The sequence below is a fragment of the Myotis davidii genome, unplaced genomic scaffold, assembly GCF_000327345.1.
Source record: "Myotis davidii unplaced genomic scaffold, ASM32734v1 scaffold1494, whole genome shotgun sequence".
Classification (NCBI taxonomy): domain Eukaryota; kingdom Metazoa; phylum Chordata; class Mammalia; order Chiroptera; family Vespertilionidae; genus Myotis; species Myotis davidii.
The window spans coordinates 3,573,755-3,598,232 of NW_006286246.1; the positions used below are offsets into that span (position 1 = coordinate 3,573,755).

The 24,478-nt window shown below is 45.8% G+C and overlaps 3 protein-coding genes across 3 annotated transcripts in view; 2 read left to right on the plus strand and 1 right to left on the minus strand.

Moving 5' to 3' along the window:
- The window catches only part of ACAT2 (acetyl-CoA acetyltransferase 2), an 11,558-nt gene extending 1,061 nt beyond the window's left edge, over positions 1-10,497 (plus strand). The window contains exons 4-10 of the mRNA XM_015560020.1: positions 2,795-2,976; positions 4,668-4,785; positions 6,055-6,198; positions 7,756-7,878; positions 8,701-8,855; positions 9,650-9,760; positions 10,129-10,497. Of these exons, the coding sequence (XP_015415506.1) occupies positions 2,795-2,976; positions 4,668-4,785; positions 6,055-6,198; positions 7,756-7,878; positions 8,701-8,855; positions 9,650-9,760; positions 10,129-10,299 (1,004 nt within the window). The 3' untranslated portion in view covers positions 10,300-10,497. The remainder of the gene's footprint in view (positions 1-2,794; positions 2,977-4,667; positions 4,786-6,054; positions 6,199-7,755; positions 7,879-8,700; positions 8,856-9,649; positions 9,761-10,128) is intronic.
- Positions 10,407-20,032, minus strand: TCP1 (t-complex 1). The gene is made up of 12 exons (XM_006757693.2): positions 19,800-20,032; positions 18,770-18,855; positions 18,437-18,565; positions 17,011-17,108; positions 16,520-16,630; positions 16,054-16,235; positions 15,577-15,703; positions 12,792-12,967; positions 12,324-12,447; positions 11,834-12,026; positions 11,310-11,473; positions 10,407-10,703 (listed from the first exon to the last, which is right to left on the minus strand). Exons 1-12 carry the CDS (start codon positions 19,861-19,863, stop codon positions 10,487-10,489), a joined length of 1,671 nt encoding a protein of 556 aa, XP_006757756.1. The 5' UTR covers positions 19,864-20,032; the 3' UTR covers positions 10,407-10,486.
- A 977-nt stretch (positions 20,033-21,009) lies between these two features.
- MRPL18 (mitochondrial ribosomal protein L18) lies at positions 21,010-23,688 on the plus strand. Its single transcript, XM_006757694.2, has 4 exons — positions 21,010-21,207; positions 21,466-21,652; positions 22,588-22,819; positions 23,329-23,688. Exons 1-4 carry the CDS (start codon positions 21,156-21,158, stop codon positions 23,398-23,400), a joined length of 543 nt encoding a protein of 180 aa, XP_006757757.2. The 5' UTR covers positions 21,010-21,155; the 3' UTR covers positions 23,401-23,688.
- The last annotated feature ends 790 nt before the right edge of the window (positions 23,689-24,478 follow it).

Genomic DNA, 24,478 nt, shown 5'->3' on the forward strand with positions numbered 1-24,478 from the left:
CTCCATCGCCCCCCACTCTGCCAAGTCCCGGGAATAGAGTCTCTCCTGCATGTATTTGTCCTGAGCCCTGAAGGTGCCTAGACCACCTTCCTCCCCTGACTTTTCATTCTGAAGAAGCAGGGCCAGTCTGGCACGTGGGAGAGCATGCGCGACCCTCCGTATTTCCCTGCAGTGTCACACATTCCATAAAAATGCATCGGATTCCTCTTTTGTGCACTGCACTGTGCTGGGTGCTGGGTGCTGGGTGCTGGGGATAGAAGGATAGCAAGGCAGGTAAGGTCCTCACTCCCATGATCTCACTTCTGAGCCGGGAAGACAGGTTGGCTTCACACTGCTCACAGGCAGGTGAGTCACTCCTGGGATGGGCACAGGTATGTCACCAGAGGGCTCCATTCTTCTGATTCCCACCCAGCAATCCCTGCAGGTGCCTAGTGAGTAACCATAACTAGTCTCCTGCTGAGTATAAACTCCAGTTATTCATAGTGATAACTGGTAACGCTCACTAACAACCAACTTTTGTCCCTACCCCTTCTTAGACCTGATCCATTTTTTCTGTGTATTTACTTTGCAGTTTTGTAGTTACTCTTCCCAATTCTCCTTTCTCCCCTTGCCCCTATGGGCCTTCAGATGGAAGCACACTGATTTCTCATGACGGCAAGTCTTTCAATATCTGAGTCCTGCCTCAGACTGGCTACCTTCAGTCACTCTCCCCTTCCTCCTTCCCACACTCGTGACTCAGACTTACTCAGTTGCTGTAGGGTGCTCAACTACGGGTTTTTCTTTTTCTCTTCTCTTTTTTAAATTAAATGTGTTTTTAATTGATTTTAGAGAGAGGAAAGGAGAAGGATAGAGAGATAGAAACACTGATGAGAAACATCAATCAGCTGCCTCCTGCACGCCCCCTACTGGGCATCCAGCCCTCAGCTAGGGCCTGTGCCCTGACCAGACTCAAACCAGCAACCTCTAGGTGCATGGGCTGACGCTCAACACACTGAGTGACACCTGCCAGGCTGGTTTCTTATCTTTTCCACATCGCACCTCTCCAGTGTCTCCCCACGTTATAATAAAACTAGAGCTGTGTTTACTGAGGGCCTGCTTGGTGCTGGGCCTTTAAAGCACTATGGTCAGTGCTTGCCTTTCATCCCCTTGGTTTGTTCTCTCAGTAAGTCTATTGGCCGTGGTGTCTCCATTTTACAAATGAGCGCGTGAGATTGGGGGGTTAAGTGACTTCTCCAGGATCCAGTTTGAAGATGAGCTAGCTCTTTACCCACATCTGTCCTCCCTCAGCCGGGGTACTGTCCACAGGTGTTGCGGCCAAAGGTAAACTGAGTGGGGGGGTGTGTGTGTGTGTGTGAGTGAAAGGATTGAAGAAAGACAGACAAGAGAATGAAAGCTGGGTCTCGGTGGGACGCTGCTCCCTGATGAGACAGCGGCGGCGCCCACAAGCCGTGTCTTTATTTGATAGCAGATGCCACGAGGCAAAGTAGGGGCGTGATCACGTTGTTTACAGCATTCTCCTGAGTTCCAACCTCACTCAACTACATGCACCTGAACTCTACCACAAGGCACGTGGGGCCACGTGTTCGGACCATAGGTTCAAGCTCACAACCACAGCCGTTGGCTATGATTGTGCTGGGCGGGCCCTGCCCTCCAGCTGGGACTTGCACGTGGCAATGAGAGGATCCTGTCCTTTCATTAGTCCGAGGCTTGAACCTGGCCAAAACACCGTAACCGCACCCCACACACAGTCACATCACAAATATTTACTGAGCACCTGCGGTTCTCTATCAGCTAGAAAAATGAAATGTGACATAAGATAGAAATTGTCATTCTCATGGAGCTCATTTTCTGCTAAAAAGCCAGACTATTACTTCTGGTCAACACTCATCTCTTAACTCTTAAGGACCTGAAGGTAAGGATTATAAATAAATACATAAGAAATTTATAAAGAAGTTACTTATTTAAATGCATTTGTAATTCGTGTTGCTTAAAAAGCAGGAATCCGCCGAAACCGGTTTGGCTCAGTGGATAGAGCGTCGGCCTGCGGACTGAAAGGTCCGGGGTTCGATTCCGGTCAAGGGCATGTACCTTGGTTGCGGGCACATCCCCAGTGGGGGGTGTGCAGGAGGCAGCTGGTCGATATTTCTCTCTCATCAATGTTTCTAACTCTCTATCTCTCTCCCTTCCCAAAGCAAAAGGTTACTAATAACTGAAGTTGGCAAAGTTGCAAAATACAAGCTCAACATATGAAAACACCCTAGCCGGTTTGGCTCAGCGGAGATAGAGCGTCGGCCTGCAGGCTAAAGGGTCCCAGGTTCGATTCAGGCCAAGGGCACATGCACAGGTTGAGGGCTCGATCCCCAGTGGAGGATGTGCAGGAAGTGGCTGATCAGTGGTTCTCTCTCATCACTTGAGGACAGGAGTCTTTTTTCTTTTAATAATATATATTTTTTATTGATTTCAGAGGAAGGGAGAGGGAGAGAGAGATAAAAATATGAATGATGAGAGAGAATCATTGACCAGCTGCTTCCTGTACACCCACTAATGGGATTTGAGCCTGCAACCTAGGCATGTGCCCTAGACCGGAATCGAACCTGGGACCCTTCAGTCTGCAGGCCGGCACTCTATCCACTGAGCCAAACCAGCTAGGGCCGACCTTGTTGCCTCTGGTAGCCTTGCCTGGGCAGGCAGGAGACACAGTTGCAATCTCCCAATTTTGCATAGTGCCGCCTCCAAGTACTCAAGTACTTTACCTTTCCCTTTCATTGCTGAGCGACCTCCATTTCCCTTCCAGGTTGTGGGCAGAATCCGGTTCGACAAGCCAGTGTGGGAGCAGGGATCCCCTACTCTGTTCCAGCATGGAGCTGCCAAATGATTTGTGGGTCAGGCCTCAAGGCTGTGTGCCTTGCAGCCCAGTCAATCCGGATAGGGGACTCCAGCATTGTGGTTGCAGGAGGCATGGAAAATATGAGCAAGGTAAGGCCTCCGGAGAAATGGCTGTCAGACCTCTCGCCAATAAACTCATGTCCATGCCACGGCAGGGTAAATCGATTCATTATCAGAGCTGGAATAAGCAGTAAACAAATAAACAAAAAATGGATTCAACCTTGATCCCCACCTGAAAGTTAATTACTTTTCAAATTAGATGGGAAATTGGGGTTGAAGAAAAAGCTTGTCAACCAGTGCGATTAGAAGAGGATGGTTTTCCTAAAATATTAATGAGACAATATTTTCTGAATTAAACCTATAACATTAGTCGGTAGATATCCTTGGTCTTCAATTTCTTTCTCGTTACGAGGAAAAGTCAGTGTTGCCACTTGCCTTCCTGCATGTGACAAAGAGGAACCCCGGGGTCAGGTTGTTCACCTTTGGGAGCTACAGAACCAGAGAAGAGGGCGGCTGAGCGGTGCCCTTCTCTAATAAGCTTGCCAGGTGGGATTTGTTTCACCAAGTTCCATCCCTCAAACTGGCCATGAAAAAGGAAAAAGTATATCCCCTGCTTCCTACAGGCAGGTCCACGGATGATCTGAGGAGCCCCTAGGCCAGGGGTGGGGAACCTTTTTTTCTGCCAAGGGCCATTGGGTATTTATAACATCATTTGAGGGCCATACAAAATTATCAACTTAAAAACTAGCTTGCTAGGCCCTAGCTGGTTTTGGCTCAGTGGATAGAGCATCAGCTTGCACACTTAAGGGTCCCAGGTTTGATTACAGTCAAGGGCATGTACCTCAGTTGTGGGCTCCATCCCCCTGCATGAGGTATCCAATCAGTGTGTCTCTCTCGGATCTCTGTTTCTCTATCTCTTCCCGTTCCTTCTACTCTCTTCCACTCTAAAAAATCCATGGAAAAAACATCCTCAGGTGAGGATTAACAAACAGAAATTGGCCTGCTATATTTGGTCAAACATTTAATTAACTCACCTCTAATGTGGCAGGACCAGACCAAGTAATTTTGAGGACCTTATATTGTCCGTGAGCACAGCCATTGCTGAGGCCCAGGAGAAGACAGGCCCAAGGTAGCAAATAGGATTAGGGTGGTTATGATGGGACCCTCCTAATATCTGTGTAGTCATATACGAGGGGCTTTTATACGGGCAGTCACAGCAGCCCTTAGCGGGTAGATGGTGTCATTGTTAATTTACAAGTAAGTAAACTGAGGCCCAGAGCCAGAATTCAAATATAGATCTTCTGACTCCCATGCCCTTCTATTCTAGTATAGCTGCTATTGAGTTGGTGAGAGTTGAGGGTGCCCCTCCCAGAAAGCCTCCCCTTCAGTTAATTAGGAAACCTAGTTGTTATCACTAGGCATTATGCCTCCCATCAGAATAAGTAGCACATTGTCCTCATCAGTTAAACTCTTGGATGAGGTCTTCATTTAACAGAGAACTAGTTGCATCTGGAAAGAACGAATGAGGTTCTTAAGGAAATAGGACACGGAAGAGAGAGGTTTGATGGGAAATGGAAATGGGTAGGTAGGAAAGTGACAGGCTCCCAGGAGTAGACAGGGTGGGCCCTGGCCCTGGGGTGAGGAGACTAGGCCCGAATTGGGGAGAAGGGTGACAAGGGGACTAGATGAGGACTTAGAGTTACTGAACAGGTAAGAGTGGTATCCTAGGCAGAGCACTAGTTATAACCAAGCCTAAATTCATTGGGATTTCTTGTTTCCAGGCTCCTCACCTGGCTCACTTGAGGACAGGAGTCAGGATTGGGGAGACACCACTGACTGACAGTATTCTGTGCGACGGGCTTACAGATGCATTTCACAAATACCACATGGGCATTACAGGTAAGGCGGGGGTGGCGGAGAATGCACTGCAGAAAGGTTAAAAAGCATGTAGTGAGTGACCCCACGGGGGCTTTCCTCAGGAGACCATGTGTCGTAAGTGGGCCACTTAAGTCCAAATCAGGGACATTTGACAAAAGAACTGACCCCTGCTCTTCCAAAATATCAAGGTTAAGAAACACAGATAGTCTGGCCCTGACTAGTTTGGCTCAGTGGATAGAGCGTCTGCCTGCGGACTGAAGGGTCCTGGGTTTGATTCTGGTCAAGGGCATGTACCTTGGTTGTGGAACATCCCCAGTAGGGGTGTGCAGGAGGCAGCTGATCAATGTTTCTCTCATCGATGTTTCTAACTCTGTAGCCCTCTCCCTTCCTCTCTGTAAAAAGTCAATAAAATAAAATTAAAAAAAAGAAAAAAAAAAGAAACACGGATAGTCCGAAGAACTCTACCAAATAAAAAAAAACTTAAGAAATTGACAGTGCAATGCAGTGCATGATCCTGATTGGATCCTGGACTGAACAAATATATCAGCTACAAAGAGCATCACTGGGCCCTGGCCAGTGTGGCTCAGTTGGTTGGGCATTATTCCATGCACCAAAGATTGATGGTTTGATTCCTGGTTAGGACACATGCCTTGGTGGGGGGCTCGGTCCCGAGTAGGGGGCGCGCAGGAGGAAGCCAGTCAGTGTTTCATTTTCGCATTGATGTTTCTTTCTCTCTCTCCCTTCCTCTAAAATTCAATAAAAATGTATTTTTTAAAAAAAGACATAATTGGGACAAGTGAAACATGAATATGGACCAAGAATTACACAATAGTATTGTATTGATGATATATTTCCTAATTTTGAAAGCTGTGGTTATATAAGAAAATGGCCTTGTTTGTGGGGAAATATACACTGAAATGAAAATTTAGGGATAAAGTAGCAGGATATCTAGAACTTTCAAATGGTTCAGAAAGAGAATGATAAGGCAATTGGGGCAAAATAGACAATTGGGAAATCTGCATAAAGGAGATTTCTGAAAGTTTAACATTATTTAATGGAAAAGAGAGAAGGAAGGAAGCAAAGAAAGGAAATGGCTTCTTAGGTCCCTGCAAGATTTTCATATTCATTGCCAGTGGGAGGCAAGATTGTCAATAGAGCACTGTCCCTTAGCCTGCCAGCGAGCCTGCCGATGCTGGGCTCTCAGTGCTTATTTAAATGTGAAAAACTTGAGCTACCAAAAACCAGTTCCTGTAAATGTTTGTATTTTGCTTTGTCTATTTTTTTTTACAGCTGAAAATGTAGCCAAAAAATGGCAAGTGAATAGAGAAGATCAGGACAAGTTGGCAGCTCTGTCCCAGAACAGGACGGAGAATGCACAGAAAGCTGGCCACTTTGACAAAGAGATTGTACCAGTGTTTGTGCCTTCTAGAAAAGGTGGGTTCAGGCCTGGCTGGCATCAGCCTATGAACCAGGAGGTCACAGTTCAATTCCTGGTCAGGACACATGCCCGGGTTGCTGGCTCAGTCCCCAGTGTGGGGCGTGCAGGAGGCAGCCAGTCAATGATTCTCTCATCATTGATGTTTCTGTCTCTCCTTGTCCTTTCCTCTCTGAAATCAGTAAAAATAAAAAAGAAAAGGTGGGTACATAAATCATAATGATCTAAACATCAACATAGCTCTTTAAAGAATAATATCTGAAAGAATAATATATAGGACTGGTGTATAAGTGGTGTCCTAGCCAGCCCTTTCAGGCTGAAAGGTATCCCCTGGATCCTCTGAATAAGGCTTGGGGTGTGGGGCCATGTTTATGGGGCGAGCAAACATAGGAAGCTGTGCCAGCGTCCAGACACTTGGTCCCAGTGTCCACACTGCTACGTGGGTGGGGCCAGTTTCAGGAGAAACTAGAGCACTGACGGGTTGTGAGGCCACAGCTGGCTTATTTCAGACTAATCTCAGAGGTGAACATCCATTACTTCCTCTTGCTTCTGTGTGCGGCTCCTATTTCTTGGGTGGATCTTTATGGGTCCCTTTGCTTTTATCTAATACTAGAGGCCCGGTGCATAGATTTGTGCATGGGTGGGGCCCCTTGACCTCGCTGGCGATCGAGGCTTATAGGGGGGGCCAGCCAGCCGTGGGAGGGATCCTGGGAGGTTGGCCTGCTGACCAGCAGGAAGTGGGGTGTAGGAGGTTGGCCAGGGGGTCGGGAGTGGGAGGTTGGCTGTGGGAGCACACTGACCACCACGGTTGAGCGTTTTCCCCCTGGTGGTCAGTGAGTGTCATAGTGAGTGTTGAATGGTTGTTCTGGTTGTTTGGTTGTAGTGGTTGCTTAAGCTTTTATATGTATATAGATAGATGGAGTGCTTGAGTCAAATTCTCTTAGTAATGAACTGATATCCCTTATGTCCAGCTCTAGTGAGGCTGGCTCTCACACTCCAGGATCCAGTCCTCTGTAAGCAGCCAAGTCCTGTGTCTGACCATAGCCATCTTGCACAAAAGACTCTCTGCCTTCCTCAGACATGGAAACACTCAGAATGCCTCATGGCCATAGTGTTCATAAACTGTCCTAACATACATACAATAAATGTTATTAGTGTGGATACTTTTCTCTTACTAGAATGAAAGTTCTTTTTAAATAACCCTTATCTTCGCCGAAACCGGTTTGGCTCAGTGGATAGAGCGTCGGCCTGCGGACTGAAAGGTCCCAGGTTCGATTCCGGTCAAGGGCATGTACCTAGGTTGCGGGCACATCCCCGGTGGAGGATGTGCAGGTGGCGGCTGATCGATGTTTCTCGCTCATCGATGTTTCTGACTCTCTCTCTCTCTCCCTTCCTCTCTGTAAAAAAATCAATAAAATATATTTAAAATAAATAAATAAATAAATAACCCTTATCTTCAAACACAGATCTTCATGAATCAGGTCTGAGGAGCCCACCATTCGGAGCGTGCTGACTGCCATCTCTGACCTGACCTCAGGATTTATTTTCCTTTTCAGGCCTTATTGAAGTGAAAACAGATGAGTTTCCTCGCCATGGGAGCAACATAGAAGCCATGTCTAAACTAAAGCCTGCCTTCCTTACGGATGGAACAGGAACGGTGACTGCAGCTAATGCTTCAGGTTAGGGTACATTTTTTTTTACTTGATTAGAGAGAGGAAGCGGGGAAGACAAGTTGTTCCACTTATTGATGCATTCACTTCTTATATGTGCCCTGACCAGGGATCAAACCCAAAACCTTGATGTATTGGGATGATCCTCTAACCCAGTGGTTGCCAATCTTCCGGGCCTCACAGATCACCAGTGATCCATGGACCACTGGTTGGCGACCGCTGTTCTAACCCACTGAGCTACCTGGCCAAGGCCAGGTTAGATTTTCTGAAGGACAGTTAGGGAATCTCATCTTCTGGTAATTCTACCACGTTAATACCTTCTTTCTTTTATTTCATTATCTATTTATATTCTAAAACCTTGTTTTAGCAGCTTTAGGGGAAAATGTAGTTCTGTATATTTGGTCATTAGTTTTTTCCATACTTGATTAGAAACTTTATATATACGGAATGAATGGATTTGCTTTACCAATATCCTAACTAGATGCACAGATGAAAAAGCAAATTAGGAAACCCCAGTTTATCTAGTATCTTTGTACTTTTCCAAAAACAGAATCCGTTGTCAGTGTTCTCCCGTGAAGTTGGGACTATTTCTTTGATTTTTTTCATTAACCTTCCCTCCCCCACTGTTTTAATCTTTCCACTTTCCTACTGGAATGTTTTGGGATTATGTCCTATTGCCTAATTTACCATTTCAAATTACACAGTGAAGTCTGAAATATGGCAAATGGCTTTTGCCAAGATGTATTAATAATTTAACTCACGTCTGAAAGTAAACAGGTACAGAACTGTAATAAGTGTTATTTTAGAAATCAAGACAGTCGTGTTTTGCAGGAATGAATGATGGTGCTGCAGCTGTGGTTCTTATGAAGAAGTCGGAGGCTGATAACCGTGGGCTGACACCTTTAGCCGAGATAGTTTCCTGGTCACAAGCCGGAGTGGAGCCTTCCATTATGGGAATAGGACCAATTCCAGCAATAAAGCAAGCTGTGAGTTTTCTTTAGAACGTCACCACCTGTCCTTTGCTGTTACTTTACCTCTAGACCAATAACCTGCAATTCCATATTAAGGTCTGCCTGCTTAACTTGCCCAGGTCCTTTCCACTCCAAAATGCCAAGATCGAGCTTTGTCTTCATGTTCATTCCCATCAGGTTTCATTTGTTTCCCTTTTGTGAAAGCCTTCCAGGGGGGAGGGAAGGAGGCAACCGATCGCTGTTTTTCTCTGTCTTTCCCCCTCCCTGCCTCTGTGTTTAAAAATCAATGGGGCCCTACCTGGTTTGGCTCAGTGGATAGAGCGTTGACCTGCGGACTGTAGGGTCCCAGGTTCGATTCCAGCCAAGGGCACATGCCCAGGTTGCGGGCTTGATCCCCAGTAGGGGGGCGTGCAGGAGGCAGCTGGTGCATGATTTTCTCTTAGCATTGATGTTTATATCTGTCTCTCCCTCTTTCTGAAATCAATAAATTTAAAAGAAAAAAGGTAAAAAAAGAAAAAAGAAAAAAGAAAGCCTTCCAGTCAGCCTCAAGTTCGCCCCTTTCCTATTTCCCCTACACCAAGGGCAGCCCAGAACATTTGGATCAAGGGGAGCAGATGCTGTCACCTCTCCTACACATGACAGATGTTACTGGTTCAAAATTTTAGTTTAGAATTTCCAAGGGCTGTTTTATCCTGAAGTCACTAGGCTGATGTAGCAGCCCCAAATGGCATTTTCTGAGATCCTTCAGTATCGTATATATTCTTTTTTATGTACAATGAATAGACCTCTCCCATTAATCTTTCCTTTAGGTTGCAAAAGCAGGCTGGTCACTGGACGATGTGGATGTATTTGAAATCAATGAAGCCTTTGCAGTCCTCTCAGTTGCAATAACTAAGGAACTTGGATTGAACCCGGAAAAGGTAAACTTAAGCAGCCCTTCATGAAAGCTTGCAAATGAACATTCACAGTGCAGTTTAAGATTGTAAACAGCACAACACACACAGCATAGTTAGAGCAAGTCCCAGGTATTGGCCATATGGTAATTGGTGGGACTGCAGGTTCATTTACCCTGTTGCTTCGAAAGGCCAAAACCCTAGACTGCATTGGTTTACTTCAAACATAACAGGGCTCCAAAAAAATTTTAAATGAAGGACTAGGGAAGTTAGGATAGATACCATATGGGTATAAATCAAAGAGGGTAGCTTATTGGTATAGCATTAAGAGGAAAAAGGTTAGTTTAGGATTTTAGCCCTCTATCTACAGAATGACAAGTCTTTTCTCCCTTTAGGTCAACATTCAAGGAGGGGCTATAGCCCTGGGCCACCCTCTCGGGGCATCCGGCTGTCGGATTCTCGTTACCCTGTTACACACAATGGAGCGAAAGGGTGGACGTCGTGGTGTTGCTGCCCTATGCATTGGGGGTGGGATGGGGATAGCAATGTGTGTTCAGAGAGGGTAAACCTGCTTAACTAAGCTTGAACCTCATTTCTTTCTACTAATAAGGCACTAATATGTGAAATCAGGACCAATGTGAGGGTGGGAGCCATCTTCCACTTCACAAGAACCCAGGGCTTGAAGCGTTTACTTTTAATGTATAATACGCAAGGTACAAGACAACTGCATCTTACAGTTATAAATAAAAGAAATCAGTCATCAAGGGCTCCTGAGTGAACAGCATCTTCATAACCTCCATGCTTATCATCTTTGCTTTCTGGATGCAATTTAATAAGATCATCAATTCGAAGAATGGTAATTGCAGCTTCTGTTGCAAACTTCAAACTTTTAACTTTAACTACAGTTGGTTCAAACACCCCTGCTTGTTTGTTGTCTCGAGGTTTACCATTAACCAGATCAAGACCAATCCTGCAATTTAGGGGGGAAAAATCTATTACCAAAAATTAGCACAAAAGAGTTGTAGAAAGGCACTACATGGTAGTAAAGCTGTAAATACCATTACTGTATTATAAAGAGGTTGCTTAAAGATGGTTATTTATCACTCCAAAACAATATCCTGCATTCCTCTAGTGCAGCGGTTCTCAACCTGTGGGTTGCAACCCTTTGTAGGTCAAACGACCCTTTCACAGGGGTCGCCCAAGACCATCAGAAAACACATATAATTACATATTATATTTGTGATTAATCACTATGCTTTAATTATGTTCAACTTGTAACAATGAAAATACATCCTGCATGTCAGATATTTACATGACATTACAGTTATGAAGTAGCAACGAAAATAACTTTATGGTTGGGGGTCACCACAACATGAGGAGACCTGTATTAAAGGGTCATGGCATTAGGAAGGTGAGAACCACTGCTCTAGTGGATCATCCTGTAAAGTGAGTACCCAGAGAGGCCAGGAAGGGTTAGTACAACCCAAGACACATCAATGCTAATGAAACCACCAGAGAACACGACCGATACATCTGATATACAGACGACAATGAAAAAGGGAAATTGTATACTTACCATTTGAGATTCTTGCGTTCTGGGTTAACTTGAGCCTCATTATGAAAAGCTCTTAACTTTGCGACCAGATCAGTGGAGTCTTGGGCAGCATTAACTGCAAGTGTGTTAGGAATAACAAGAAGAGATCGTGCAAATTCTGCAATAGCAAGCTGTTCCCGAGACCCCTAGAGGACAGACAATGAGGTAGCATCAAAAAAGGAAGAAAATCAGCCCTAACCGGTTTGGTTCAGTGGGTAGAGCGTTGGCCTGTGGACGGAAGGGTCCCAGGTTCGATTCCGGTCAAGGGCATGTACCTTGGTTGCGGGCACATCCCCAGTAGGGGCTGTGCAGGAGGCAGCTGATCGATGTTTCTAACTCTATCCCTCTCCCTCTCTGTAAAAAAATCAATTTTTTTTAAAAAGGAAGAAAATCAAAAGACGCAGTGGCAGCTTAGGGTTTCAGTTTCATGAGGGGGATTAACAAAACGCCTGAGACAATCTCCCGAGCGCTGCTTGGAGAGAAAGCGGGTCACTAGAGGTTCTTACCATGCTGGTTGCGTAGTTTTCGAGGTATATGGAAAGGGCTGCTTCCACAGCACCCCCACCCGGGACCACAGATTTTGACTCCAAAACTCTCTTCACCACACAAATAGCATCATGTAAAGAGCGCTCCATCTCATCACACATGTAGTCATTTGCCCCACGTAAGATAATTGATGCAGACGTGCGAGCCTTAGTGCTATTGAAAAAAGTGAAATTCTTAAAGCAACACTTTTATAAAAGAGATCTAAATAGACATTTATTTTAAGCACTTTGATTAAATCCTGCTTCCATAAGGACATTTGTCTAGACCATGCATGCAGAAGAGATGAAATGGTTACTCCATCTCAATTGACAATGGTCTAATGTTATTTTATCCCATGCGTATAACTGCTCATACCATTGAAAAGACTATAGCAGCAAATAAATGGGAAGGGGTCTGTTTTACTCATTAATAAAACCTACGTAGTTTTGTAATTTAGAAAGTAGCTCTTACTTTTTGACCAGGATCAGTTCATCATCACAAATTCTCTCCTGTACTACCTCTTCTGCTTGCCCCAGCATTGCTGCCTCAAAGGTTTCCTCGCCTTCCAAATTGGCCAGGCTTGACACAACAATTGCTATTAAGGTAATTACAAAGATCTGTAAACATTTTTATACCATCTTAGATTCAGGAACATTTATAAAAAAGTGATGCATAAATACAAGTTTACGGCTTACAGTTAGGCACCAGACATGGAACTGTCATTTTGAGGTTAAGAAATTCAGCAAACTAAAGAACAACTCCAATTACACGAAAAATGGCCCTATAAATACATCTGTAGTACCAATCATTACAGGGAGGAGTAAAAGGAAAAGAGGGTTTTTTTTTGAAGCTGCTTAATACTGACACCCCCATGTAAAGAGACATGGTCATGTACAGGAAACATGAAACGTCACACCTGAGAGCTGGCAGAAGACATACCTCCAGAAGCTTTAGCAATGCGCTTAAGGTCCTTTTTTAAAACTCTTCTGACTGCCATTGCGCCAGCCTCCACAAAATACTTCAGACACATGTCGTCAATGCCACCAGTGGTGAGAATAACATTGGCTCCAGTTGCCAGGATCTTCTGAATTCGTTCCTTGCTGATATCTGATTCTCTACAGATAAAGTATTTGCATAGTAAGCCAAAGTTACCTTCTGTGTTTTTCATATAACAAAGCTTTAAGTTCCGTATTTTTCACAAAATAATTGCAGATTAAGTTTTTTCACTCCTCCCCCCCTTTTAAATATATTTTATTGATTTTTTTACAAAGAGGAAGGGAGAGGGATAGAGAGTTAGAAACACCAATGAGAGAGAAACATCGATCAGCTGCCTCCTGCAAACTCCCCACTGGGGATGTGCCCGCAACCAAAGTACATGCCCTTGACCAGAATCGAACCAGGGACCCTTGAGTCCGCAGGCCGATGCTCTATCCACTGAGCCAAACAGGTTAGGCCGACTCTTCCTTTTATGACCAGAATTTAAATCAGTCCAATTCACATCAAAGTTTCAGGCATTAAAAATCCCACTTAGCACCCCCAATCTGCATCTCTAACCAAGAACTCTGATTAGGAAGTGTCCCTGCCTTCAATGATCTGGCCGCCTGTCAACCACAGTTCGTGGCCAATGCTACCACAAGTACAATACAGAGACCACCAGCACATGGGAGACAGTAATCCATCCTGGCAGATGGGACAAGAAGGTCTGAAGTCAAGAGGGTCCCAGAGCTGAAACTGCAGGTAGGACCAGAACATGAAGAAGCCTGTAGGCGTGTTAAAGAGTCTGGAGTGCTTCATCTTTTAAAATTAGGAATAGCATCATCAAATCTGTTTTCAAAAGGACCCCCTGATGTCAATGTGGAAACTGTACTGGGAAGGTGAAGGACTGAGGCAAGGAGACAATCACTGGGAATACAGATGAGCAGAGTAGAGAGTAAAGCCTATAGCTTAGCTAACGGAGGGTCAGCCTCCGACCCCTGGAGTAAGAGACATACTAGCAGGTTGCAGGCAAGATGAGAAGGAAGAGTTGATTTCAACATGCGTTTGAATAGCGCTGTGTCATTCAGGTGATGCTTCCAGGAGGCAGGCAGACATGCACGGATATCAAGCTCTGGGAGCCATTTCACCTACCGTTCAAAGAATAGTGGATAAGAGAATTCAAAGAATTCTTAAAGTAAAACGAATTGAATATTAACCTCAAAACAAACCTCTTTGTATATACTGAACAAAGACTGCATGCCAGCAACTACTAAACACGGGAGGCTACAAAGCCAAGGAAATCATTCAGTCTCTACCTTCAGAACTACAATCCAAGTCATACAAACACAAACTGTGCTAAGCTCCAGGAAGACAGGCATAGAAAGGCACAGTAGAGTGTAATTTAGATTAAGGATCAAGAGAAGCTTCTTTGAGAGACCGACCACTTAAAGAGCAAGTAAAAAATTAAAACAGTCCTAGCTGGTCTTCCTCAGTGGATAGAGCGTCAGCCTACAGACTGAAGGGTCCCAGGTTCGATTATGGCCAAGGGCACATGCCTAGGTTGTGAGCTTGATCCCCACTAGATGGCGTGCAGGAGGCAGGTGATCAATGATTCATCATTAATGTTTCTCTCTCCCTTCTCCAAAATCAATAAAACTATATTTAAAATAATTAAAACAAGTAGGCAGAGAGTATGTAAAGGCGGAGGGGGAAGCATTCTAGTTTGTGGAGAACGTTTGTGAATCCTAGTCCCTGTTGTGGCTAAACTACAATGTAAGGAACATGGAAGGTATTAAAAAGGCTCTGGTCTTGGCAGTAATGACATGGACTTGGCTGCCATTGGAAGGAGCCTGGGAGGGAAGGAACGAGAAAGTGGCCTCCAGATGACCAGTGTGGGTGCTTCTGCAATGGTCCGAGCAAGAGAATGCAAGTGGAAAAGAGGTGAATGTGAGATTTAATCTGAAGACAGAAATCAAGTGGTCTTAGTGAAAAAGTATGAGAGAAGTTATTAGGTTAAAAAAAAAGAAGCAAAGATACTTTCTGGCTTTCTGCCTGAGTAGAGGGGTTCCCATCATCAAAGTAATCAAGAGTAGATTTGGGGTGTACCATCACAAGTTGTTTTAAAAAATATTCAACCAGACAAATACATGTGTTTGGTGCTCAGAGAACTAGATGTGCGAGTCTCCCACATAATAACTGAGGTCACGGAATGAGGAGTTATCCTGGAGAGAGCAGGGGGCGGTAGCTGGCCAGGCACAAGAATACGGATGAGACGGTAGCACAGAGCCGCTCCACCCTCCAACCATCTCAAGAAAGCAGTAGTCAAAGACTCGATCAAGGTCAAGTGAAGGTTGAACATGTCTAGTGAGTATCAGTCACCAGTGAGCTTAGCAAGATGGAGCTCGGAGAACAAAGCTGTAAAAGGAATGAGAAATAAAGCGCCAGAAAACAGTTTTTGTGTCAATCACTCTTGAGATGGCTGGCTGTAAAGAGTGGGAACGGAGAGGGAGGAACTAGAGCAAGTTGTGTGAGCCACGAGTGAAATCTAGAAAGGAATGAACAGTAGAGTTTGTAGCTGAAGATGCAGATGGGAAAGAACTATAAATGGAGCAACCCTCTAAGGCAGAATGCAACAGAATCTAGAACGTTTATTGTAGAGGGAGGGACTGGCCTTTGACGGAAGGGCAGCTATGCCAGGAAAAAGGAAAGAGATGTAATGCAGTTACGTTGAACATCTCTGTCAGCGTACCTCTGTCTAATCTGGTCCAGGTTCTCAGGGTCTGTAATTAGCACCTGCACACCAAGCTTCATTTTTGTTTTCTGCAGGCTGAAGTCAAGGCAAGCAATTTTTGCATTAACTATTCTCTTGGGCATGCCTATAATTGAACATTAATATTAAAATATTAAGTCCTTTCACAGAAACTACTAATAACAGTACATTTTATACACCCAACCATAAAGCATGAGATTAATGTCATATGTAAACACAAATTTCAATTTGTTTAACATAACACATTTTTATGGCATTAAACACATGTACTTTCTTCTAACTTGCATTTTTCCTATGTGCTTAAGTTACTAAAGAGAAACTGACAATGTGACGTACATTCCTTAAAGAACAGTAAGTGCACAGCTTGGATAGTTCACCTGAAGATGAAGAGGAAGCAGCCACAGAAAGCTAATTTTAACCTAATACTCTCGTTAGTGACCACATCCCGAGCCTTACCCTGAGACCCCACCACACAGTTGAGTGCATAGCCATTGATGAGCACACTCTCCATCTGACTTCTCCCATGGGCTTTCAGAATATTAATGGAATTGACTGGATAGCGAGGCTGGCCTCTTGCATCTGTGTATTTAATAGCAAGTACGGCATCTACCACCATACTAGCGAAGAAATCACCATCTCTAAGGCGATAGTTAAGGGGAACAAGAGACTTGAATGGAGAACAGGGAAACATGAAAATCAAGGGTAATTCAAAGGCACTTCCCTTTTGCAATCTCATCAAGAAAACAAGGATTACTTATCACTACCTGCAGTTCATATTACTTTCACTCTTTATATTACCTCCCCCCTAAAGAAGCAGGGAAGGAAACAGGCAATTTCAAAACGGCATCACCTGGTATGAAAACTAACACAAGTTCTTTCTTTTAAAAAAAGCCCAAACTTTATTGGACCACCACAAGGATACATTCCAATGATTTTGGATGACATTGATGTTTTAGCAGCATTAGTCAGGCAATCTCTTCCAAGTTCATCTGTGTTAATAATTAGATTTTCACTGATATAACGCACTGCTTCCCTGTTTAAAGCGTGGGGGAGAAAACAATTACAAATTAATTCACTATTCAAACTTTTGTTTTACCACAGTGTCAAAATGTCATAGGCACCAATTTTCTGTTCAGCCATTTCATATAGGAGGAGGACACAAATAAATCCTCCCTCTTCAGATCATGGCAATTTTAATCTATCCCATAAGCATAGCCACTAAAATCTATTAGGAGAAAATGTGGTAGTCAAATGGGAAGAAAAGATACTGGCCCTACTTCTTCAAATATCACTTAAATGCTAAAATGTAACTTAAAAAAAATAAGATGTAGTTATTAATGAAAACATTTTAACACAGTTTGCAATTATTACATCAAATAATATAAAATTTTCTCTGAATACAGACAATCTTACTTGCAAGCAAGTCGATAGCCACTAATAACAGATGTGGGATGAATTTTCTGTTTGACTAGTTCATCCGCGTTTTTTAGAAGTTCTGCTGCAATAATAACCTGTTGAGAAAACATTCGTGGCTATAATATTAGGCTAGCACTCTACGTGCAATGTGTATGTAAAAGCAGCAAAATTACAGATATTAACCAGAATTGTGATGGCAGTAAAATGAGTAACTGATCAGAAACCTGAAAAAAGATAACTCTACTCAGTGTTTCATATTCAAATGGCCAAAACCAAGAAAAAGCCAGTAAAATGATCTGGCTAATACACTAGTTCTGCAGTACAATAGTCAAAGGCTACCCATCCATTACTTTTAAAGATTAAGTGTCCAACAAATGCCAAGAGTCTGGCCTTTACTATTTTAGGTTATTATTTGGCTTAATATAAAAATCACTTAAGGACACTAAAAATATTTTTTTTTAATTCTTTTGTTTATTTCAGAGAGGAAGGGGAGAGAAATATCAATGATGAGAGGGAATCACTGGCTGCCTCCTGCACATTGGACCGAGCCCACAACCCAGGCATGTGCCCTTGACCTGAATTGAACCTGGGACCCTTCAGTCTGCAGGCTGACAATCTATCCATTGAACCAAACCAGCTAGGGCTAAAAATATTTAATTAAAAAGACTTCAGCCCAGCTGGCATGGATCCGCGGTTGAGCCTTGACCTATGAACCAGGAGGTCAGGGTTTGATTCCAGGTCAGGGCACATGCCTGAGTTGTGGGCTTGAGCCCCAGTGTGGGGTGTGCAGGAGTCAGCCGATCATGATTCTTTCTCATCATTGATGATTCATTCTCTCTCTTCCGAAATCAATAAAAATATATTTAAAAAAAGAAATAGTTAAAAAATGCTGCTTTTGGGGGAAATTCTAATTTTAAGACCATTTTTATTATTTTATAAGAGGTAGAGTCCATTCTTTCATGGCTTATAGTTTAATTTAGAAATGCAAACATTTCCCCACACAATACATTGTTTCTTTAGAGCAAATTACTTGTTTCTATATCAATGTGCTGGATGCTCTCCACATTTATAATGCTGATCACACTCCCATTCTGAACTCATGAGATTGCCTTGCCAGCATGTAAAATATAAAAGCATCTTGTTTTTATAAACCCGTGAAATTTTATTTAATTATAAAGGGAAGGTTTTAGAAATTTCTAAGTCTCAGGTCAGAAGGGGACCATATTGAAATATTTCTTAAGTGTCTTCTCTACTTAAAGTGTACAAACTAGCTATAACCATCAGCTTTTTCAAGTTTAGTTTCAGAATCACTGCCCATTTCCCCACTCTTAAGTAACTTGTTATCTCAGAAACAAATAACTGACCCGTTCATTTTCTGACTGACCAGGAAAGCGAGTCTTTCGCCATCTACCCGACTACCTACCACGGAGGTGGTCCCATCGCCCACTTCTTTGTCTTGCAGGTCAGCGAGCTCACAAAGAACTTTAGCTGCAGGATGCTCTACCTCCAGTAACTTCAGGATGGTCGCGCCATCATTAGTAATGGTGATATCCTAAGCAATGTGCAGGGGAGGGGGAAAAAACCGCAATTATGTACAGAAACAGGACATCCTCTCATTAACACAACCACGTTGACACACCTTCACCTTACTGCCCCTTCCAATACAAGCACTCTGATTAAAAACCAAGAATCTACATAGCAAAAATTTAAGATCTCATTAATTAATTTAAAGACACAAACATCTAGCTGTACTTACACCAATATCATCCACCAACATTTTATCCAAGCCAACTGGTCCAAGAGAACTCTTCACAATATTGGCAATAGAAGCTGCAGCCATAACTAGAGAAATGAAATAATGAAATTAGGAAAACCCACTACTTCAAAGGGCATTTTCAGCTTCAAGAAAGTAAATGACAGCCAACAGCCCCTGAATTTTCCCAATCTACAAATCAGTCCTAATCCCTTCAAATAAAACTGTCATCTACCAGTCATAATTTGGGTTCTGTCACCTCATGTAGAATAAGGGAAACTAGCGACTTTTTCTTTAGAAACCCCTACTAAAATCAAGTCTTTATCTGTGAATTAAAAAAAAGTGCGAACCAGAGCTTCTGACTTTACTGCAAATTCATCCAAGACAAGAATTCGTAATCAATCAACGGTTAGATGGACATCCATGCCTTGGAAGTGCACGCGCTCCCAAAAGGGGCTCACCCACAAGTGCTTTGGTCCGGGTCAACGTTAACTAGAAAAAGCTCATTGTTTATCGCTTATACAGCGTCCAACTAGGTCCCTGGGCTACTCTTATTTCAACGGGCTGCCAGCGACGGGCGAGGACAGACGAGCTCTGGACGCCGGGCACCGCATCTCAGGCGACAGCGCGGGCCTTGCAGCCATTGCTCCTCAGGGGACCGAGTGCGCGGGGAGGCTGGTCTTTCCCGGCTCATGGTCCTCAAACGAGGCCTCGAGGCTGAGAGATGCTCCGCGTGGTCAGAACCGGAACAGAGGGGCTCAGAGGTGCCGAAGGGACGCCAGGCGTGGCCGGCACGTGTCGGTACCGGGGACCCACCGCCCGCCACGGGTCTCCAAACCGGCCGCGCTTTCCTACGGGAAGGGGCCGCTGCCGCCCCGCCCAGAAGGCACGGACCCGCGGGGGTAGGTTACGCACCGCACCCCGACTCTATTTTGGGGAGAGAAGGGAAGCACCAAGACCGGAACCCCGGCCCCAGCGGGCAGGGCTGGGGGAGCGCTCCGCGTCACGCAGCCGAGGCCTCGCCCGTCCTTACCGTTCTGGGAGCGGATCGCCTCCCCCGTGCTGCGGTCCCCGAACACGGACAGAGGTCCCTCCATCGTCGCGGCAGGGTACACCTCGCGCTTCACGTGCACCGCGGACGGCTAGCGTCGGTTCCGAGGCCCAGCGGCGGCCACACCAGCACCAGCGGCAGCGCGGCGTGAACCGGGCCCAGGCGATGTCGCAGGGGATGCTGGGAACACCACTCCACCTCTTCCCCCGCCCACCCGGCCCCTCAGCCCCTGCGCCGCCGCGGGGCAGGGCGGGAAAGAGAGGAGGGGAGGAGGCGAGAAGCGTGAATGTGTAGGAAGTGAGGAGCCGGAAGGGCGGGTTCTTCACTTTTGCCCAATTAGAGAGCGAATAGGAAGGGCGCGAAGGCAGAACGGAAGTCCGGCTCCTGCACCGCGGGAGGAAATTGCCCGGGTGCGCGTGCGCATTTGCACATTCTAGTGCCTTCTAGAAAAGGGGGTTCACGGTGGGGTGGGGCCTGGAATGTGACGGAAGGAGGGTGGGCACTTCTTAAAGGTACAGCGGGGCCTCTGAGCTACTCTCGCGTGTTTATACCAGCAATTGTTTTTCACAAACTAGTAAAACTGCAGCTCACCAAGAAATATATTTTTGCTCATTTTGATTCATTCACATTGTACAGCTATTGTAGTGGCTATTTTTTTGACTTCAGAAAAGAGGTCAGTGCTCCCGACTAAAGAGTCAGCTATTGCGTGTTTTAAAAACGATTTTAGTTTATACAGTAAATATTTTCCTTGTTCTCCTTACACGTAGGAACGTGTTTGGAGAGCAGCCGGCAAGTCGCAGGCTTTGTTCCTGGGCTCCGAGTGCAAGCTGGGCCAGGGTGGGACGGGCAAGGCTTTCCCCGGTAAAATGCCGGCCATCGTTTCTGCAGAGAAAGCTGTGCGCCTTGCTCTGCCCCGTCTCCTCCCAGTGCCCAACCGCTGTGTGTGGCGTCATGGTCGGTGAACTCTGCCACCAGAAGGCCCAAATAAGGGAGCGCGAAGTCCCGGCTCCCTCCCAGGCTCCAGCGCAAATCTGCAAAAGGCGTCGCGGAAACGAAGGGGTTGCGTCCACCCCCGTGGGCTTTACTGTGAGGTGGTTGGTCGGCTCCGGCGGCTGCGTGACCCCAGCGTAAGCGATGATTGGAGGAGCTGAGGTAACAGGTGGCCCTCTCGGCCACTCAGCGGCCGTGAAACTGTTAGTTCCGGGTGGAGGGTCGACGGCCGACGGGATCCTGAGGCTTTTCCCTGAGTTAACATGGCTGCGCCCGGCAGGTCGTGGGGTCGTGGGTGAGGGAAGGTGGCGAAGCGTTCCCTCGGCTTTGCCCACGGTCCCCTCGGCGATGGCGCTTCGGTCAAGGTGCTGGGAGTTGTTGTCGGCTCGCAGGAACCCCGGTAATCTCCCCTCTTCTCCGAGATTCCTCCCCGGGGCCTGCAGGGTAACGTGCCCGTGCCAGTCGGGTCTTACATTCCACGTCCCCATCGAAGGGGGACAAGCCGACAGCATTGTGAGGGGGTCTGAGGTCACTGCGCCCTGTGGCCGCGCACACCTTCTGTCTCCCGTCCAGGGCCAGAAGGTGGGGGGACGGATGGGAAAGGTCTGGTCTTGTTTAGAGTCACTTTTAAAGGCGCGTGCGCTGGTTTCTGTTGCAGGGCGCGGGGTCGCGGCGCTGTCCACCCGTCCCGCGCCGGAGGTGCAGCCTGAAACCGACCCTCTGGGAAACGAAGCTGTGGCCCCCGAGTTCACCAACCGGAACCCCCGGAATCTGGAACTCTTGGCCGTGGCCCGGAAGGAGCGGGGCTGGGGCACCGTGTGGCCCTCCCGGGAGTTCTGGCACAGGTAGGTCGGCCGACAGGGACGGGCCTCGGATTGCTCTCACCCGGCCATTCCCACGCGCCAGGGCCTGCGGGGCCCCTTCTCGGGAAGCCCGCGTGGGTGGGTAGAGCAGGGGTCGGCGGAAGTGGGGGCACGGAAGCAAACGAGAGGTGTCACGGAGGACACTGAAAAAGGGTGCTGGTTGAATGTGTGTGTGGGGGGGGCGCCCAGTTATCTGCCAAGAAGAGCATTGCCGCGGAGGGAGCAGCAGGGCGGCCAGGAGCCCGGTGTGAGGTCTCCGTGGAGTGGACACGGGTGAAGGGTGCGAGATGAAGACGGGGAAGCAGGTGGGATACCGATGGATTCTTTACTTTGTAAAGCGAAGTGAGCACTTTAGACTGTACTTCCGCTGCAGCGAGAACCTGTGAGGGGATTTACAGGTGGAGTCCGAGTTAAAGGTCATTCTGGTTACCTTCGGGAGAAGACGTTTTTAAGGGCGAGGGTAGAAGCGAGAAGACGGGTTCCGAGTCTTGTATAAAGATGGTTATTTACTGAACACTTTGTATTTGCCCGGAACCATGCAAGTTGCTTTATGCATTCAGGGCTTTGATCCATCTTACACTTACTTTGGTGTGAGCTGGAAAATGCAAGTGTAGAATAAGTTTATCTTCACCCAGTGTGGAGCCAGCAACGTAGCTCTATCTACTCAGACCCTTTTCTAAAATAGGTAAATATAGCTCCACTCTCAGAAATACCAAGTTTCTCTTTGACGTGAGAGGTTGAGCGGAAGTGCTTGGTTTATTGTTGAGGATATCCTCATAAAGGCAAGGAAAAATACCTTCCCCAAGTGAAATCGGGGTGAAGTACATTGAAGTAAATGAGGACAATATTTAGGCAGTATTCACCGGAAGTCACTTATCTTTGGGATTCTTTTATGATTTTATTCTCTCCTCATTTAGGCTGCGAGTTATAAGGACTCAGCACCATGTAGAAGCACTCGTTGAGCATCGCAACGGCCAGGTTGTGGTTTCTGCATCCACACGTGAGTGGGCTATTAAAAAGCACCTTTACAGCACCAAAAACGTGGCGGCGTGTGAGAACATAGGACGGGTGCTGGCGGAACGATGCCTGGAGGCAGGAATCAACTTCATGGTCTACCAACCAACCCCTTGGGCAGCAGCCTCAGAATCGGTATTTTGGTTTTCATGTACTTATTTTAAAAGTATTGTGTTAATTCTTGATATTAGATACATAATAATAATAGTTCCATATTTCAAATTCTTTTCATGAGTCAGACTCTGAGGTGGGGATCCTGATGTGCATTACCTAGTTTCATCCTCACAGCAGCCCAAGGGTCAGGACTAGTGTTCCCGGTTCTGTGCATAAGTAACCCGAGACTGGCAGGTCCAGCCATGGTGGGGGAGGCGACTAATTCTACAGCCATGATGTCGACCACTCTACTTCCTTGTTCATATATTAACACCCTGTCTGTATAATATTTAAAACACTGCTTGATATCCTTGAGGTTTCTGCATTCTCTGTTTTCTTATCTGGGTCGTTATGATGGTCAATTTCAGAAAAACCAGCCTAGGTTAACAAAGAGCAAGTCAGTTGTTCTCTTTCTCTTAGGAAGTAGACTGTTTATTGTCGGCTTACTTGTGCTGATTTAACCCTTTCCCTTTCTTGGTCCTTAAAACCAGATGCAGCGACTGCAGAGGGCTGTGACGGAAGGTGGTGTGGTGCTCCGGGAGCCTCGGAGAATTTATGAATGAGACAAGCATTGTTTGGAACTTGTCAGTGTTAAGCTGTCAGCCATTACGTCCCTCAGAAGGGAGCCCCTGGAAGAACAGCCGACTTGGAAGCTGTACGCAGTAATGTAACTGCAGAATGTTGTTAGCAGTTACACACAGCCCCTTCTCCCCTTGTGTGCGGGGAAGGCTAAAGTCTTCCCTCTTGGACGTGAGAGAAGTATTTGAGAAAAGCTGTCACCAGTTATAATTAACTTTTGAAGGACAAATTAAAGGTTTATAAGTTAAAGAATAAAAGCATAGTGTGAACTTGAAATTTCTAATTATATTAAATTTCTTCACGTTTTCAGCTCACTCTGGCAAGACTACACATATGAGGTTTATGCAAAGCACTTGTTACCATGTCTGGCTCCTGGGGGGTGATCTACATGATCGCTGTTGCTGCTCAGGATGTGGAGTTGGTTTTTAAATATGAAACATCAATATCAGTGTGTTATAAGCAGTCTTAGTGATGTGACGATAAAGGACAAATTCTAACCCCAGTTGGGCTCCTGGACCCTAATGGGCAGAGCCAGATTTGAAAGGATAAAGGATTGCAAAGAGGAACTGGAAATGGACAGGGACAGTGTTCTGAATTTGCCGTGAAGGAACATGGTTAGATGGGAGAGAAGCTTGGAGTGCATCCAGTTCACCTGAAGTTGAACCTGGGCGAGATGGGGTCCTGGCAGCGCTAAAGGCGTTGATTAAATCAAGGTGTGGGCTGTTAGTGCGAAGAGGAAGAACCTGTGAACAGGCGGCTTCAGCGTTCCCTCTCGATTAAATGTGTGGCCAATTTTATTATTTGGAAGTGGAAACATTTTAAAGTATGATTGAGTCTGAGAGGCCTTCAGAATGCAATGCCTTAGTCCCCGTTTGATCAATAAATACCCCAGTGGAGACATTTATTTATTTATTATGTAAACAAATTGGTTTTTAGGGACAGAAACATTGACCTGCACCTGCCCATTCATTGGTTGCTAAAGCCCAACTCTTTAGAGCGAGAAGGCGCAGGGCCTTCAGCCCCATAGGGAGGCGCCCGGGCGCGGGGCGGCCCGTTTCTCTG

Coding starts and splice junctions, on each gene's coding strand:
- TCP1 (XM_006757693.2), bottom strand. CDS start 19,863: ATGGAGGGACCTCTGTCCGTGTTCGGGGACCGCAGCACGGGGGAGGCG. Junction 17,109..18,436: donor GCGATGGGACCACCTCCGTG/GTAGGTAGTCGG, acceptor TTTTCTCAACAG/GTTATTATTGCAGCAGAACT. Junction 12,448..12,791: donor CATTGCTAAAGCTTCTGGAG/GTATGTCTTCTG, acceptor TTACCTTAATAG/CAATTGTTGTGTCAAGCCTG.
- MRPL18 (XM_006757694.2), top strand. CDS start 21,156: ATGGCGCTTCGGTCAAGGTGCTGGGAGTTGTTGTCGGCTCGCAGGAAC. Junction 21,653..22,587: donor TCCCGGGAGTTCTGGCACAG/GTAGGTCGGCCG, acceptor CTCCTCATTTAG/GCTGCGAGTTATAAGGACTC. Junction 22,820..23,328: donor GGGCAGCAGCCTCAGAATCG/GTATTTTGGTTT, acceptor CCTTAAAACCAG/ATGCAGCGACTGCAGAGGGC.